The 18,049-nt window shown below is 43.9% G+C and overlaps 2 protein-coding genes across 2 annotated transcripts; both read left to right on the top strand.

Moving 5' to 3' along the window:
• Positions 1–3,004: 3,004 nt before the first annotated feature.
• On the top strand, positions 3,005–5,982 carry LOC147209936 (uncharacterized). The gene is made up of 15 exons (XM_086129201.1): positions 3,005–3,015; positions 3,103–3,135; positions 3,224–3,277; positions 3,491–3,583; positions 3,827–3,871; positions 4,579–4,632; positions 4,746–4,799; positions 4,961–5,014; positions 5,101–5,154; positions 5,233–5,286; positions 5,375–5,419; positions 5,492–5,545; positions 5,631–5,675; positions 5,815–5,868; positions 5,958–5,982. Exons 1-15 carry the CDS (start codon positions 3,005–3,007, stop codon positions 5,980–5,982), a joined length of 729 nt encoding a protein of 242 aa, XP_085985327.1.
• Positions 5,983–6,259: 277 nt separating this feature from the next.
• On the top strand, positions 6,260–15,569 carry LOC147209935 (uncharacterized). Its single transcript, XM_086129186.1, has 33 exons — positions 6,260–6,352; positions 6,429–6,482; positions 6,581–6,688; positions 6,805–6,858; positions 7,269–7,367; positions 7,485–7,538; positions 7,616–7,714; positions 7,797–7,850; positions 7,937–7,990; positions 8,461–8,514; positions 8,601–8,654; positions 8,777–8,821; positions 8,911–9,009; positions 9,287–9,340; positions 10,238–10,291; positions 10,414–10,467; positions 10,549–10,602; positions 10,687–10,794; positions 11,233–11,286; positions 11,384–11,437; positions 11,531–11,692; positions 11,776–11,883; positions 11,960–12,067; positions 12,150–12,203; positions 12,277–12,384; positions 12,483–12,536; positions 12,613–12,720; positions 12,917–12,970; positions 13,042–13,149; positions 13,224–13,560; positions 13,644–13,834; positions 14,604–14,843; positions 14,921–15,569. The coding sequence occupies exons 1-33, from the start codon at positions 6,269–6,271 to the stop codon at positions 15,065–15,067; spliced, it is 3,123 nt and encodes a 1,040-aa protein (XP_085985312.1). The 5' UTR covers positions 6,260–6,268; the 3' UTR covers positions 15,068–15,569.
• The last annotated feature ends 2,480 nt before the right edge of the window (positions 15,570–18,049 follow it).

Raw genomic sequence — 18,049 nt, 5'->3', positions numbered from 1 at the left:
ATGTATTAACGTAATCAGAAGCTCTTTGTCACAGAACTTTACAAATTATTGCTTTAAGCATACCCATGAATAATTCCACCAAAGTAATTAAAAAAAAAAGTTAAACCCCATTGCCCAAATCACGAGCACTATTTAGTGCAGCGTTTCCCAACCTTGACCAATGTACCAACAAACACATAAAGTATGAATACTGAAAAGAAAAGGGAATCACTGATCTGGTGGATAATGCTGGCGAGGACATTTTCACTGTACCCACCAGAAGAACACAGGGGTTACATTTTAGGACATTTTCTTGGGAACACAATCAATCTGTGCATTTGAATTATTCTTTGAGCTCCATCTTGAATGTTTTTTTTTAGTTTTCCAACCTAGATTAAAAATTGTCAGAAATTTAATTCTAACATTACTAGAACACGATTGTTTTTGTTGAATGACTTTCATGGTTTATGCACATTTAAAGTACCATGACGTCTGATGGGATACCACAAATAATTCAGCACAATCTCTAGTACTGCAATTCATATCTCTTTTATCTGTCCATATCATTGTTTTAATGACCTATTGGTTAATCGCAGCTCACATGCAGAAAAACAACCATTCTCTCTTCAATTTACAAATCAATCATGTTTTCGGAACGTGGGAAGAAACCGGAGTACCTGTTGAAAAACCCAAAAAGGCATGGGGAGAACATTGGAAGCGTGAACGTCAGAACTGTAATGCATTCGTGCTAACGACTAGGACGTGAAGCATTCAAGTGTAATACGAACTGCGCATTTGACTTCTTCCAAATAGAAACGTGCGCCGACAATGGACAAGTGTACGCCAACAAAGAAATGTGGAGCCCTGAACCTTGCAGGATCTGCGTGTGCGAGTCCGGCAGTGCCATGTGTGAGGCCGTGGTCTGCGTTGACCTTGGCGACTGCGCCCGGTCGGTGACCCCGGAGGGCGAGTGCTGCCCGGTGTGCGTCACCCCTGCGGCCACTGCCACGCCAGACCCTTCTGCAGGTTCGGGTTTTTTTTTAAGCTGTGTCACTTTGTCAATATTTCTGAACCTTTAGTGAGTCAAAACATGTTTAATCAGGAAATTCCACGATGCCCACCAAAAAGAAAGTATAATCAGTATTACCCTGCAGTTGGCAATGGATGGAGTTTATTCATAGCAACTAAATAAAGCACTTGGACTAACTTCAACATAGTTCCTTGATAACAATATGCCACGAGACAGTGGTAAATCATTGCTTTTGTCTAAACAAAATTGCTCCACTCATCATCGTTTGTGGTAAGAAGAGTCCACACAATGGTGACAAAGCACTATTTTTCTAAATGAAGCTCCTCACCCACTTTAACATCGTTTCTTGGCACCAAGCGCCTAAAGATAGAGGCAGAACACTTCTTTTGTCTAAATGACATTCCTCAACTCTCTGCAACATAGTTTCATAATTCCTTTATTTAATATCACGATCTAATTTATATACCGGTATTTGAATTGTTTTAAAGTATAGTCCCATTCCACTGCTGCTGACATCATCTCGTATTTTGCGCCTTAAAGAACTGGAGTACATCGGCTTTATTTGAAAGTATTTGAATTGACTGAATGCTTGAAAGGCCTCCCTTGAGCTATTTTGATTTGCTCATAATATGTATGAAATGTATGTATGTAAATATAATATATTCAATCAATCAAAGCAATGTTCCAAAGATGGTGACAAAAGCGCTACTTTTGTCTAAATTAAGCTTCTCTACCCACTTCAACATCATTCTTTGGTGCCAAGATGTCACAAGATGGTGGGAAAGCCCTACCTTTGTCTAAATGACACTCCTCAACTCCACATCATTCCTTAATTAACACCTAGATGCCAAAGATTGCGGCAAGGCACTAGTTATGTCGAAATAAAGCTCCTTAACTAAACTACTTCAACATACTGTAGTTCCTTGTCATCAACATGCCACAGAAGGGATTTTAATGCTTCGGCCTGAGAACAAACACAGCAAATTGTTTTTCAGTGGATACACGAGGGGGAAAGAAAAATCAGAGAATACACGGGGGTCACTGCAAACAAGAAATAATGATGCTCTCGTCTCAATTAACTATTTGTGATACTGAAACTGACTCCGTGTAAAATTCTACCATGTAGTGGAAGAGTGTTGTCCGTGATGACTCGTTGCTAGTATGGATGGATTAACACACCGGTATATTGATGATGTCTTTGACTCATTCTGTACCCCGCTGCAGCTCCCGCGGAAGACTTGAGCTGCGAAGTGGATGGCGAGATCTACGCTAACAACGACATTTGGAAGCCTGCGCCGTGCAGTGTGTGCGTGTGCGACAACGGCGTGAGCATCTGCAGCGACGTGCAGTGCGAGATGGTGCCCAACTGCCAAAAGATGGTGACCCCAGAGGGCGAGTGCTGCCCAGTGTGCGAAAACCTGGCCAGCGCCACCAGACACATCGGTAAGGCCACGCGGATCAATCTGTAGTTATGCACCCTAACCACAAGGGCGCGCTGCTGTATAAAGTTAAAGCATCAATCACAAGTTGTAACATACTTTTATAATATATTTTTTTGTTCACCGCTTTTTTTCTAGCAATCATGGGTTATAGGGTAAGTCATGATATTTGCATTTTCAATACCATCACTCACTTTAAGCAATATAAGAAGCGGGACTTACATGGACTTAAAGCTCTGGAAAAAAATTCTGACATCCCTGAAAATGATCAGTTACCATGATCTTATTATTTGAAGGATTGTGTTTTAGTTTATTTTAAAAACTAGTGTTGACATAACAGCATTATTTCAAATCAAAATATTTCCTACAATTCAAATATTTTAAAAACTGTCAATTTTGGGGGGATGTCAGTATTTCCAGAGCAGTTATAAATGTAATGAAATGTTTGTCTTCTAAAGTAATATCACAATTTTCAATATCCAAGTATGTAAAGGACCTGCTTATGTAGTTAAGACCGATTTCTTTCTTATACAGGGAGAGAAGGGTGAACCAGGTGATGTTCCACATGTAAGTTGTAAATCGCAGTTTATGCAAGTTCAAGAGTTCTGTCTTGAGTTGAAACATGATGATGTGATAATTTATTCTCTCACTCAGCTGGTGGGAATCCCTGGACCTCGAGGACCCTCCGTGAGTTTTTATTGGATATAAGTACCAGCAAGGTTAGAATATATGTATGTATTTAAAAATGAATGTGTCTGCCGTGTTTCTGTTTCAGGGTCCTCCAGGTGCTCAAGGGAGAACTGGACATAGAGGGTTCAAAGGCAGAAGGGTAAGTCAGAACCTCAGCGAGAGGTTATGTCCTTGAACTTTGATCTTAAAATGAACGGTAGGGCCAATCAGCTGGGAAAGTTAGAAATAAATCTTGTTTAGTTTTGATGTTCAAATACAAGAAGTAAAGAAAAAAAAACACGTATATCTAATATCTCTTTTTTAAACTGATGACAAAGTGTTAGTGTAAAAAAAATCACAATGCAATCCACAGGGATTCCAAGGGCCACCGGGTTTTGATGGAGAGCCTGGCATCCCAGGAAACCCAGGCGAGCCCGGCCCCCCTGGTTTTCCTTCCCTTCCTGGGGTGAGATTGACTGCAGCATCTGATAAGCAAAAAAGAAAAAAAAACTTATTTGAATGTCGATTTTTTTTTTGTTTGTTGTCACCCAAAGGGGAACTTTGTGTCACAAATGGCTTCAGGTTTCAATGAGAAGTCAGCGGGCCTGAGTGGAATGGTCTCGGGATCAAGGGTGAGTGCACACCCGTATGTCCATTTAACTTTAGGAATTACGATGCAGCTCATAAACATGAATTGTTCATGTTTCAGGGTGAATCAGGACCAAGAGGACCTCCTGGGTCGACTGGACCACCAGTAAGTTTGGCACCGTTAGATTAGGCCTCTTTATAATTAGATGGGTGATTTGAGCTAGGCCGTTGTGTCACTGTGATCTTTCCTCCTGGCGAGGCATATCTATATAAGACACCCTTGGTATACTTATTACTTAATTTCAGTTAAGGCCGTGATGTCACGCATTGTCACATGGGCTAGGCAGAGTCATCGAGTGGGTGGCCAAGAATAAGAGAGCAAAAGAGTAGAAATCCCGAGGGATGGGGTTTGACCTTCTTTCTCAATCTCGCAAGAAAAGGTTCCATGGCCATGTCTTGAACTTTCTGGCATCTATTCAGTAGTTCAACCGAGAATAGGCATTCTTCTGGTCGTTACTATGACCATAGTGAGCATTAAAGATAAGAAAAACGGGGCAAAGGTTCCCTCATAACTTTTCAGCACTTATGTAGAAGATTCTGTAAGATGGCTACAAAAGGGTGTCGGTCATTTTGCCATATCATAGTTACGGTTTCCCTCAATGGACCCTTGCTGGATTTTTGGAAAGAAGGGATGAGATGTGTGGGAAAAAATGCTGGTTTAAAGTGAAAATATAAACTTTTAGTAAGTTGTAACGCTCAGTTTGTTTTATTGGGCCACTGAAAATGATAACCGCTGACTTCCAAGACTTCCAAGACACAGGCAGAAGACAGAATGCTATAATTAGCTAACATTTGTTGTCTGTTCTTGTCCAGGGACCAACCGGTGGCCAGGGACTCCCAGGCGAGGCTGGAGAGACAGGACATATGGTAATGTCTTCACACTGCCATTAGGACTTTTATGCCGAGCGTGCATTCATGGACTGGAGACGGATCTGTTCTGTATGTCTGCAACTTTGACGTTTTCTTGTGTTTATCCTTAGGGTGAAGCAGGTCTTCGAGGGCCAGAAGGGTTGCCAGGAAAAAGTGGCCCTGATGTCAGTAAAGCATCACAGAAGCAACACTTATTCATTCATTCAATAGTCTTACTAAGCCCCGCATGCTGTAAAGATCTTTGTTGTTCAGATTGTTCGTACTGTAGTACCAAAATGACGGTTAGCTTGATTATAATGGGTACCCGTTGTTTCTATTCGCATAGGGAGATGTTGGACCCCCCGGTGCCACGGGAGAGACGGGATTCCAAGGATCAGTGGTAAACAAACAATTTCCCCCTACACTGCTCTTCTGGCTTATTGTTCTGTTCAGTTGAGTTCATATTAAATGATGTCATCTCCTTAGGGTGCACGAGGGTTACCGGGTACTCCAGGTGTCTCAGGTCTCAAGGGTCACAAGGTATAGCCCTGTTGGCCCTTTAAAATTGTTTCATGTTTTTGGACATGAGCGCAGAACTTGCAAATCTCTTTCCAACAGGGTGAGACGGGCATTTTTGGTCCGAGAGGTGAGACCGGTGCTGCCGGTGTCAAGGTAAGATTTTAATAATAGTGACAAAATGCAACACCGGAGGCAATGATTTTTTTAAGCTTCACTGGCTCCTTGTCATTGTGTTCTGCAGGGTGCTTCTGGTACTCCTGGTGCCATGGGTGCTACTGGCCCAGTGGTAGGCAACACATACGTGAAACACAGCACCATTTTTGATGTAGACAGGTTCTCAGAACGAATTTTCTTTCAGGGTCCACCAGGCTTATTGGGAGAGCGAGGAAGAGCGGGCCCACCCGGTGCTGTGGTAAACACAATCATCTGTCATCGATGTTTATTTGGAGTGCCCAAAATGATGCAGAATTGAGACAGTCAATCTGTTTCTGGTTTAGGGAAAACGCGGAGCAGCCGGACATACTGGCAGGCCAGGTCCCCTGGTAAGGACAATTTATGTTATTTCATGTCATTATGCAAACAGAATGAACGTGTAGTGAGTCAGACATTTTCTAAAGCTGGAGTCACCAGACCGACTGTCAAGTTTGGGCTCAAAATAATAATGATCTCCTTCAACCACAGGGTCCTATTGGAATCCCTGGTGTACCAGGCTTCCCAGGTGCCCCAGGACAGAAGGTACAATGATAGTTTTGCTTTGAAATTAGATAAATAAGGTTAGCCAATCCCACGATCGACCTCTTCTATGATACTTTGAACCTCTCCAGGGTGAAGTGGGACCTCTTGGTGTGAGAGGAAGTCCAGGTCAGCAGGGACCCAGAGGAGATGCGGGTCACGTTGGACCACTAGGGCCCACCGGACAACAGGTCAGCATGTGCAGAAATGTGTTTCATGAGCAGAAAAGTTGATATTGCTGTAACTAAACATGTCATTGGTTACTAACAGGGAGCCGTAGGCCCCGATGGAGCCCCAGGAACCAGGGGGGCAACAGTACGTGAGCCAACTACCAAGTTCTCTTTTGGCATCGGTGAAGTTTGTCATTGAGTGGACCATTTCTTTCCAGGGCCTAGCAGGTGTCATGGGTCCATCAGGACTTGTAGGCCCCGTTGGGCCCCCAGGACCCCAGGGAACCACAGGAGCACAGGGACCAAAAGGCCAAGATGTAACAGTCTAAAAGGAGATACAACACTTTCTCTATGTCTTTTGTCACTGAACGTAACGAGCCATCTTTTCTCCAGGGTGACGTCGGTGTGGCTGGAGTCAAAGGAGAAGCTGGAATGAAAGGCGAAAGAGTGCGTAAATATGAACATCAAAACACTTACTGTACATCGCTTCCATTATAACTTAGTGGAACGCAGGTCAACAATTTGTAATTGCAACTTGTTGTCAGGGCGACCATGGTGTTCCAGGTCTGATAGGCCCCATGGGAGATGATGGGAAGCGTGGACCTCGAGGTGATGCGGGGTCTGTCGGTGACCCGGGACCTATTGGCGAGACAGTGAGTTGTCCCAATATTGCATAACAGGGAAGCTTTGCAGGTTAAATAGTTACAAATGTCATTCGCATTGTTATGCAAAAAGTGTCATACAATTTTATTTCATGGATTTGTTTTAGGGCATCCCTGGGAATCGCGGTTTCCCTGGCACAGATGGTTTTCCTGGTGCAAAAGTGAGTTTGTTGAACAAATTCATGACATTTGAGTTCCCTTTCAGGTTTCCAGATCCCTCCGATGTTTGAGTCTTTCTAGAACCAAAATGAAACAAAGTGAACCAGCATCTGGGTTTCTCTGCTCATCAAGTGTGCAACAAATTTCCTGAACACCTGAGATCTGCTCATGCTGTTGTTACATTTAAATGTCACCTGAAAAATTGTTTCCTGCTGCCTTTTTCATAAATCAGAAATATTCTTCTGCCATGTTGCTTTTATTTTAGTGCTCTGTAAAGCACTATGGAATAACGCTGTGTATGGATGTGGCCATACGAATAAGCCTGCCTTTACTAGTCTAGTCTTGCCTTACAAGGAAACCAGATCAACAGTCTATTTTTCTCTTTTCAAAATGCACTTTTCTGCTGTCACAGGGAGCTCAGGGAGAAAGAGGGCTGCCAGGCGCAGCGGGCCTGAAAGGTCCTGCAGGAGATCTGGGACGACCCGGAGAGCCGGGTTTAACTGGTGCTCGGGTAAGCCTTTTTTCTAACCACAATTGGACACTAAACTGTGAGGAACACATTTTTATCTTGTCACATATAGCTTCACCTCTCATAAATCCAATCTTGATGCTATGTTTTGTCTAACAGGGCCTGTCTGGAATTATCGGTGCTGAAGGAGGAGAAGGCAAACCAGGACCACAGGTTTGTAAGAATTCTCCTTCGTGAGTCTTTCTGAAGCCAACGCTGCATTTTTGAGCATTTGAAGTTGTCTCCTGCAGGGCTCAGCAGGAGACGATGGCAAACCAGGCCCAGCTGGTTCCACAGGAGGTCGTGGTTTAGCTGGACCCATGGGCCTGCCAGGACCAAAAGGCCTCACTGTCAGTTTAACTTGTTTCATTTAACTAAGAATGCAAAGCCCACACACAGCATAGATGACGCTGATGTCTTTGAAACTTTCAGGGTGATCCTGGAAAGAATGGCGACGCTGGCAGTGCTGGCTCACAGGGTCAAAGAGTATGTTATTTTCTATTGAAAAGTGAATTGACCATCAATCCAATTAAGAACTGAAATGATGATAAAATACTTCAAACGTCCTCCAGGGAGTGAATGGAAAAGACGGCGAGGAGGGCGCTGCCGGTCCAACTGGCCCAGCGGTGAGTGGCACGCTCAGGACTCTCACCACATTCCCTTGATAAAAGCATGATTGGGTTAATCCAATACGTACGGTAGCCTACATACAGTATATTGTAATAAACAAAAAAGATTTCCATGAGAATGAATGGGAAAATATAGGAGTTTGCAGGGAATGGGAGAATCGAATTGCAGTTGAAAACAGAAATGTGTCCACATTTTTAATCCTCTGATTAAAAAACAAAACAAACACAAAAAAGCAGAATCCATCATCTCTCAATTTTATGCACAAATCATGCAAGATATTCCACAGGTATTGAAGCCTTATCCTCTGCATTTACTGAGAACAGTTTAAAAAAATGCAAACTCCATGCAATATTAATTTGTGTGTATGAAATATGGAGATAATTAGTGTCCTGATGAATTATTCCGAAATATATCTGCAAAATGCTCTGCACCTTTTCTGCTTTTCATCACATACTCTGTCATGTAGGGTTCTGCAGGGAAGAGAGGGGAGCAGGGTCCACAGGGACCCATTGGCTTTCAGGTGAGAAACCACTACAAACAAAAACTTTACAATAATAGACGTTATGCATGAGCACGGTTGTTTATACGAGCATGTGTGTTTTTCAGGGTTTGCCCGGAGTGCCGGGCCCACCCGGTGAATCTGGTAAACCAGGAACTGAGGTGTGTAAATAAAATCAGACAGAAAGTATTCTTGTTTTTAATACGTTTTCCGGATCAAATAAAGTCACACAGAATATTTCTGTAACGACCAATGAATAAAGTATTTTGAATGATGCCTTCAGGGACTTGCTGGGGAGGAAGGCTCTGCCGGAACTTCCGGATTGAGGGTAAGTCAGTGGCACTTGCTTTGCTTGGACAGTGTCATGATTGAATCCACTTGCTGTACATCACGGCCATCATGACCCTGTACCAACAGGGAGAAAGAGGGGCTCCTGGTGGCAGAGGTGAAACCGGACCCAAAGGACTGCAGGGACCTAAGGGTAGTCCAGGTAGTCCGGGCCCGGATGGACTGAAGGTATCAGAAGGATAAATGTCACTGTTTCTTTGTTCGAATTTTAGCTATAGTAAATATTATTCACCTGAGTGCTGGTGTATTTTAGGGAAAATTTGGTGTAAAGGGAGCTACTGGAGAAACAGGAAGTCCAGGACTCCAGGGCATGCCAGGGGAAAGAGGCATCCCAGGATCCTCAGGCCCAAAAGGGGATGTGGTTAGTGCCGCCTGCAACCTACTCCTGATTAAGGCAATTTCAGTGTTTGACACATGAAGGCCAAATGTGGATCTCGTCAAACAGGGCTCTGTGGGTGATATGGGACTCGAAGGCAGAGCTGGAGTTGATGGAATTCGGGTGAGTTGTTTGTACCAGATTTATCTGAAACAAGAATTACTTTGAATGTCTGAAATCAAGGGTGTCAAAAATAAATTTTGGACCACTGTCCACTTTTTATCACCCCACAGCATAGACCAACAGCGTCAAATTCGGCCCACTACGTCATTCTATTTGGCCCGTGAAACCAAATCTTCCATGATTCTTGCTAAAAGCTACCAACATTTTAAATTGTCATACATAATGAATAACAATCTTCAGATATTGCATTTTTGGGGTTACCAAAACCCTTTTTACAGTCATTTAAACAGCCACTACTCTTGACTTCTGACTTAAAAACGAGTTATGCACAACAAATTGATTGTTGTGTATAATGGCAATTAGACATTTAATATGGTTTCACAGGCATAACATCCCTTTGAGGGAGTCTGTAACTGAAATACAATTACAATGTGTGACACTCCTGACATCTACGACCAGATTGTTCTCATATTGATTTTATCTAGTTCAAAATAATCTGCTTAGTCCGCTTAGATTGTTCTTATTTTGATTCTGAATGTGAAGATTCATCAGCTCATCAGCTTTTGACCGGTGAAGAGATCTATTTAAATTCAAAAGATGGCTGAGGACCACCCCAATTCCCAAACTATTCACCATAGAAACTGAAAGCTGTGACAAAGCACTTAAAAATGGATGGATTTGTTTCAGTGTGTTGAAAAAAAATTAAAGTTGAAGAATTTCAAATTGGCCCATACATCTGTCAAATTTTCAGCATGCAGCCCTAAGAGTAAAAAAATGTGGATGCCTTGAACTAAAACCCACGCCTTAAACTATTAGAGGGTCTGATAAATGTGTGGGATCAGTATTTTTTCCAAATTGTGCAAATACTTTGCAGTAACACATTTTTGTCTATTAAAGGGTGGGTCTGGTCCAGTTGGACCTCCAGGTGCGGTTGGAGCCAACGGTGCCAAGGTAAGACTTCCCGATGTTTAAGTTTTACATTAAAAGACATCAACATTTTACAATACTGATTTGATTCAATTGAGTGAGGTGATGCAAAACCCAGCTTTTCTGTGTGCGTCTGTGTTTTTCAGGGAGAAACAGGCTCCCCCGGACCCAACGGACGCCGAGGGACAAGAGGAGTACCTGTGAGTAAAACACCTCGGGCACCAGAATTTATGATGAATATTCACTGTTGCTTCTGACTTTCAAGTGTGTACCATTTACAGGGTTCGACAGGTGAGCCTGGTGCAACGGGTGCAGCAGGTTTCCCTGGAGCTGCTGTAAGTCACCAGTACAAAACATTCTACAAAATACTGAAATTGGTCCAAACCTCACGTGCTTACTCTTTGTTTGTTTTTTCTCAGGGTGCTGAAGGTCAGCCTGGGGTGAAAGGTGAGACTGGGGAACCAGGCCTTAAGGGAGAGGCAGGACCACCTGGACCACCAGGAATGGCTGGCACACCGGGAGTACAGGTGTGCATTACTAACAAAATTAAATTGAGGGATGCATGCTTTTTTCACATTTTTTCCAGTAGTCTGAATAAAGCCGCTAATTTTCAGCCTCACAGAACTGTGGCTGTTTTGAGGGGGTAGTCCTGTTCTATGTAAATGAGCCACTACCAAGCCCACTTTCTCGAAAGTGCGGCCAATGCCGAGTAGGGCTTTTGTTACTTAGGAGCTGACTACTAGTCGTGAGCCGTGAGTTTTAAAAAGTGAGAGAATCTTGGTGCACAGGTGGTTAATATGTAAATGTAGCTTTGTCACAAAATGGTACCATTCAAAACGCCTCGTTCAAAAATAAATAGGTAGCTAACACATCATGTAGTAGGTTGTGGATACTGAGTAATTAAGAAGTCATATTTTTCCTCCTAAATATTTTACTTGATGAACTAATGGAGATGTATGTTTAAGGGCCCGGTCGGTCTGACTGGACTTAAAGGTGGCAGAGGAACACAGGGAGCAGTGGTGAGTTGACTTTAGCACCACCCACAATGGTTCTGTCAAGAAGCTCAGCACATCCGCTGTTGACACAAGCATCATCATAAGTGTTCTCTTCCCATAGGGTTCTACTGGTTTCCCTGGCTTGCCCGGAGGTGTCGGTCCACCTGGTTCTCTTGTGAGTCCACTTGGATCATGCTTGGAAAGATAATACTTTTCAAATTGATCAATGGTTTTGTCACTTGGAATGTTGCGTTAATGTATGTGCTAGGGTGCTGTTGGAGCGGATGGCCTCATTGGTCTGACTGGAAAGCAGGGCCCCTCTGGTATTCGTGGGGAAAATGGGGCGCCCGGACTTCAAGGCGAGATTGGTGCTCCAGGCCCGGCAGGCACACCTGGAGATAAGGGTGATTCTGGAGAGGACGGTTCTCCGGTGAGTAGAAAGTAGTTTGATTAAGCGCCACCTGCTGCGCATACTGTGCACAGTCCTTGATTGGGTTTATGTTTCTCTATCAGGGACCTCTTGGGCCTCCCGGACCTGCCGGTGCTACAGGGCAACGAGGCCCCGTTGGTCATCCCGGAGTGAGAGGAGAGGGAGCAATGCCAGGCCTGCATGGACCCGCGGTACGTCGGATTCGCCCAGCTACCAACCACTTCAGGTGGATCGTGTTTAAGATGTATTGTCCTCTTTTTTATGTAGGGTCTGCCTGGAAAACCGGGAGCTCCTGGAGTTCCAGGTGGAAAAGGTCCTCCTGGTGGAGTCGGTCCTGTGGGAGCCACTGGGCCAAGAGGAGATGCAGGCCCTGAGGTTGTTGGGTTTTACAGCAGGATATGCCCAAACTATTCATTTGTATGAGTGCGTTTGTTAAGTTTGTCATGTGTTGAATCAGGGCGTGGCTGGTGAAGATGGACCTACTGGGACGGACGGACTCTTAGGGGAAAGGGTAGGTGTAGACACGTGACAAGGCCTGTGTCCAAGCACCTGTGTATACCCATCGTCACTGTATGACTTTACAGGGCGATCGAGGTAATGCTGGTCCAGAGGGATTGGCTGGAGGCCCAGGTTCTCCAGGAAATGAGGGTCCGGTGGGACCTACAGGTAGTCCGGGACCAAGAGGTGAAAATGTGAGTTATACCGATGCAATGATCCTAACATACATGGCAACACAAGTGTAATGGTACTTTTGCTTTTACTTCCTGCTGTTTGGATATTTTGGATTTAGGGTGCCAAAGGCTCTCCTGGACCCCACGGAGCACCCGGAGTACGAGGCAAAGCGGTGAGAATCACTGCACAGTCTCACGTTTGTATCTATCGTCAAACAGGATATTGAATTTCTTTTGAAATCTCTTTAGGGCCCCCAAGGACTGCAGGGAGAAAAAGGACCAGCTGGTGAACAAGGAGAGAGGGGCCAGAAAGGTCACAGAGGTTTCACCGGTCTCCACGGTTTGCCAGGAATTGCTGTAAGTGGATATTGTATTGAATTGAATACAACTTTATTGTCAAATGTGCTGTACGTATGTGTAACATACAGCACAGATGAAATTTCTTCCCTCTCAACATAAAACTATCTTCTATGTATCGTATCTTGTATCTTGTATGCGTCTTTGAAGAGAAGAAAAAAGAATGAAGACCACTTTTCCTTTTTTTGTCCTTCAGGGGGCTACAGGGGATGCAGGTATTCCAGGTATTGTCGGACCAGGTGGACCAAGGGTAAGGCGCGTTAAACATTCGCTGACTGAAGACAAAACACAAGAGAGCTATATTATCTTCTGACTGCACAGGGTCCTCCAGGTGTGGTGGGACCACCTGGTAAGGAGGGGAACATCGGTCAGCCAGGAGCAATGGGTGCACCTGGAAGCAGAGGAAACAGTGGCGACGTTGGAGTTCAGGTAACACATTGGTACACTGTTATGCTGTCTTCCTGTAGCCCAAATCCCCCATGGTATTTTAACCGTATTGCCAGGGCCCTGTTGGAGAACCGGGACCTCGTGGGCCTCCAGGCCCACCTGGACCTCCCACTGCAGCGCTGAATGAGTACTTTGCAGCTCCCTTGGATTTTGATGAGCATGCCGTGCCAGAAGCTGTGGAGTTTTTCAAGGATGATGTGGCGGCTGACCCTCCTCCACTTCCAGAGTTTAATAAAGATGAGGCTCGTGCTGATAAGAGTCCCGTCATCATTCATACCACTCTGAAGATTCTCAGCAGGCGTGTGCATAACATTCGCAGCCCAGATGGCACAAAGGAGAACCCTGCAAAGACATGTCAAGACATCAAGCAATGCTACCCACAGAAACCAAGTGGTAAGAGTTTCCTTCTCAGTAATGCCTGAAAAAAAATCCTTACACCTTCTCCACCATGAAAATACATTTATGTTTATATCCAGGCGAGTATTGGATTGATCCTAACCAAGGAAGCACGAAAGATGCCATCAAGGTCTTCTGCAACATGGATAGTGGTGAAACCTGCATCACTGCTACTCCAGCCAATATTTCCCGCAAAACCTGGTGGACAAAATCCACTCCCAGTGTCAACAAACCCGTTTGGTTCGGAGCCCAGATGTATGGTGGAACCCCAGTAAGCAGATAATATGATTATTGCTGCGCACTATTACTTTCTTTACTTACTTTTGGACAACCATTGACCAATTCAGAATGTCTGTGAGTAATAGGCTTACAAATTCTGGCTGGTAGAACAAAAGAAACCACAGATGATCTGAACTTAAACCGTGATAAAACGTTGTGGTGTGTGGGGTTGTGCCACTAGACATTCCACAAAATACCGGTATATATTTTTTCTCAAAAAATGAATTCATTCAGTCGAACCTGTGAGTGAGGCAAACATAGCATAATTGTGAAGAAAGCAAGACTGCCTGGTGACGGAGTAGCCACTTCGAAAAGACAGACTAGAAACCAAACCTCCATCACGCGTCGCTGGGTAAACTGCAGCACTTTCCATTATCCCTTCAGAAGAGCACCTCAATAAAAGCATGCTCAAGCCAACATAGCCTTTTCAGACCATCTACCATTGCCGAACAGGTATTAAGTCAAGAATCACTCAATGGTTGGCCAGGTTAATTTACAAATTATGGTTGTACATCTACCATGCTATTTGTGGGATGGCTTTCTCCCCATGAAGGGGGGCGACTTTAGTCCGCTTTTCACTGAGCAGTGCCTTTCAGTTCATTGCAGTACATGGCACATTTTTGGGTCCTTTTCATTGTGCCACCATCATTTTCCACTGCTTGGTGGATACTAAAGATGCACATTGTAATGTTTTACCTTTACTGAAATCTTTGTGAGTGTTTTGGGGAGTAAATAAGTTTAACTGTGTCCAACCGTTTCAGTTCCGCTACGGAAACAACGAGGAGCAGCCAAACACAGTGGCAGTTCAAGTGAAGCTACTGCAGCGTCTCTCCAAAGAGTCCCACCAGAGCATTACCTACCACTGCAAGAACAGTGTGGCTTATAAAGACGGCAAGGGCACCATGAAGAAAGCCCTCATCCTCAAAGGGGCCAACGGTCAAGAGTTGAGGGCGCAAGGCAATAGCCGCCTGCAATACACCGTCATTGAAGACGGCTGTGCGGTAAGTCCTCAACAAATCAAAACACAATATCAGAGATGAGAAAGAGTTGCATGCTTTGTCTCTCCTTTCCCCCACAGAAGTCTCAGGGCAATTGGGCGAAGACAGTGTTGGAATACAGGACTCAAACCCCAATCAGGCTGCCCATTGCAGACGTTGCTCCCATGGACATTGGAAAGGCCAATCAGGAGTTCGGCCTTGACATCGGACCTGTGTGTTTCTCATAAAACAGTGCACCAGGAAAAAAAAAAATTGTGTGTGAATTTGAGAAAATGACTCCACTTCCCGTGAGCGCTGTGGATGAAAGTTACACCGTTACTGTCACACGTAGCTGGAAAAGACGCGTGTCTGGTGGAAGGCCACCATTATTTATTCATCTTGTCTGTGAACCTTCATATGGTCTTTTGAGTAAAGGTGATGTCAACAACTGCCTAACTCTAAAAGATGAGATACCTTGTGAGGCATTCAGATTAAGAAAATGACAGACTAACATATTTTCAATACAGAACATTCACGTTTAAGTTTGCACGTGTAGCTACCACTCTCTGGATAGAATAAAATTATGGATCCTAAATTAAGTTCTGTTCACAGTCATTTAGTCTTTCAAAGAAAAATGTTTTGTGTGTTTTGCTCAAACTCTTGAAATGTCACCTGTAAATGCTACATGCTTGACTGTAAATTTAAATTTATTTGTTTTATTGTTGACAATTGATTTAGAATAAATGTCATTATTTCTGGGGTAGCTGAGCTCATTCCACGCAATAAAGCGCAAGAATAAGATAACATTTATTGAACATGTATGAAACAACAAAATACTGCCCAGGTAAAGTCTCTCCACTAGGGTGTACTGTTCATTTGCAGCAACTCTCAGTTCTATCCTGCCATCCTCATGGAAGAACTTCCTCACTGGGTGGCTGAAATGAAACCAAGTAGTTTACACAAAACATATTTCTTTTAGGCCACAAATGACTTCTAGCTTCAGGACACATGCTGACATGGCAGGCGTTTCCCCACATTTCAACATGTGTAAATGTTCGGGTGTGTGAGCGAGCACAAAGAGCTTGAGAGGAGCAAGGCGTCCTTACAGGAAGAACAAGGGCCAAAGTTCAGCCTGCACATGTTTGTGGGTCGACCTTGCCGCCGCACCAGCGCTGAAAGAAAGCCCACTCTCGCCACTTCCTGCAGCTAGGCCGGGCATCGGCGGAGGAGGTCATTTTTAGAGGGTTGGCTATTTTCATGTCGGGCGTAAAAATTCAACATGAGGGTGTGACTCTGAGGTGTGTGTGGATATGCGTGTATCTTGCCCATTTCAGACAGACTTTGTCACTTAGAAGCTTGTCCAACAGTACAGAAAATCTATCCGATATCAGTAATGTATGCATTGGTATTCCATACGTTGCTTTTCGCACAAAGGGCTGCAAAATCATAAGCCATTCAAAAATTAAAACAACGTACTCCATCTAAAAATAACTCCCATTCCAAAATGTTTATTGAAAACAATTCAAACAAAGAATTGAACACTGGCTGGATAGGGACTCTCGAGGACCAGACTTGGGCTCCCCTGGTCTCGTGTTTTTATTCAATTTTTACTCTGTTCATGTGTTGTTATTCTAATTTGTAAACACTCTGCTTTGTGCTGCTGTGACACGTACATTTTCCGTCTGGGGATCATTTGAGGATGATTTTATCTGAATCCCCGTGAAAATTCCAATCATTTTCCCTGCCCTAGTCACACGTAGCTTCACTTTCATGCTCAAAGTTTTTACATTTGGGCGGCTCCTTTTATCCACGCAGGCTCTCCAGGCGCCTGCGACCCAGAGATGACTTGGAAGTAACGCCCAGCCGACCCCAGCTGGGATGTCTCTTGCTCACGAAGGAGCCTCTGTACGAGATTTCCCAGCAACTCCTTTTCCTTCCTGCACACCATATGAACCTGCATCTCTCTGCGGTCACTCCAAAACGCCTCGGCAACATCCTGAGAGCTGCTTCCCCATTTATATTACGTTTATATTCAAAGTGGGATATGCCACAACGGTTTGTCAATTGCGGGAATGAGTTGTCGTGAGATGACACATTTTGTCATTTTCCGCCTGGAATGTCGATTACTCCCACAGATAACTAATGCTGTCATGCAGGAATGAAACGCAGATGAACAAATCTGAATAGAACATTGCGGAACACGTTTGCCGATATTAAATGTTTGACAATTTATTTTCTCACACAACCACTCCTTCGCCATCCATGATTGTTAAGGGTAATGGACCATTTTAACATCCCACCTTTTCCAGGATCCTGGGCGGGGTCTCATATGGTGGCAGCATAGAGAACAATGGCAGGAAACTGGAAGAGGAGTGAGGAAGTTCCTGTTGGCAGATGATGCTGAAGACGAGACTGACCGAACGCCTTGCACGTACTGGTCCACTGTAGGAAATGAAATCTTCAGCTTTGAAACACTGTGATTGTTTGGGGTGGTTTGTTCTAATCATCATCATCATCATCATCATCATAGATCAAATCACTTTCACACTGGAAAACTTGTTGATAGCTAATCTTCCTAACCTGACTTTCCCTGAGTGAACCCTCCTAAGGGAGTAGTAAAGTATGAATGGAAGTAGTATTAACTCTTTCTATTCCGCCATGCTGTTTGAACTTCAATGTTAAATCAACCAGTACGATTAAATAATTTAAAATGAGTTTAATTAACATTCAGTCCAGTGTTGAACTTTGCCCACAATGAATTATTAACTGCAGAGGCTGTTTTGACATTCATAACTGTCATGCATGTTTGAAAGTAGGTTATTCACTTTAATATTACCTACATCAGACAACAAAACGATCTCTTAACTTCAATAATGAAAAGGGAAGGCGTAATAGGCTGTGTGAAGTGTCACACTGTCATGATCCTGTCGTGTTTGTTTTGTTTATTTGGTCTCCAGCCGGAGGAGAGGCATTCACTCACGAGTTGCACCTGTCCCAAATCTGGCCGCATTACTTCTCTCCTTTAAAAGCCATGCCACGCCGATAACTGGCTGACGGATTATTGAGCCTTGCTCACAACTCCAGCCTCAAGAGCTTGACTTCTCGAGACATTTTCTGTATTTTTTTTTTCTCATAGCCTTTGCCTAGTAATTCACAGTATTTTTGTTCTTTAAGTGTCCTTGTTATGTAGTCTCGGTTTATGTTCTTCGGTTTATGGATATTTACGTCTG

The sequence above is a fragment of the Hippocampus guttulatus genome, chromosome 1 (genome assembly GCF_054856545.1).
Source record: "Hippocampus guttulatus isolate MCC_2025c chromosome 1, RoL_Hgut_1.0, whole genome shotgun sequence".
Lineage (NCBI taxonomy): Eukaryota > Metazoa > Chordata > Actinopteri > Syngnathiformes > Syngnathidae > Hippocampus > Hippocampus guttulatus.
The sequence above is the reverse complement of the archived record's forward strand: the minus strand, read 5'-3'. Positions and strand labels throughout refer to the sequence as shown.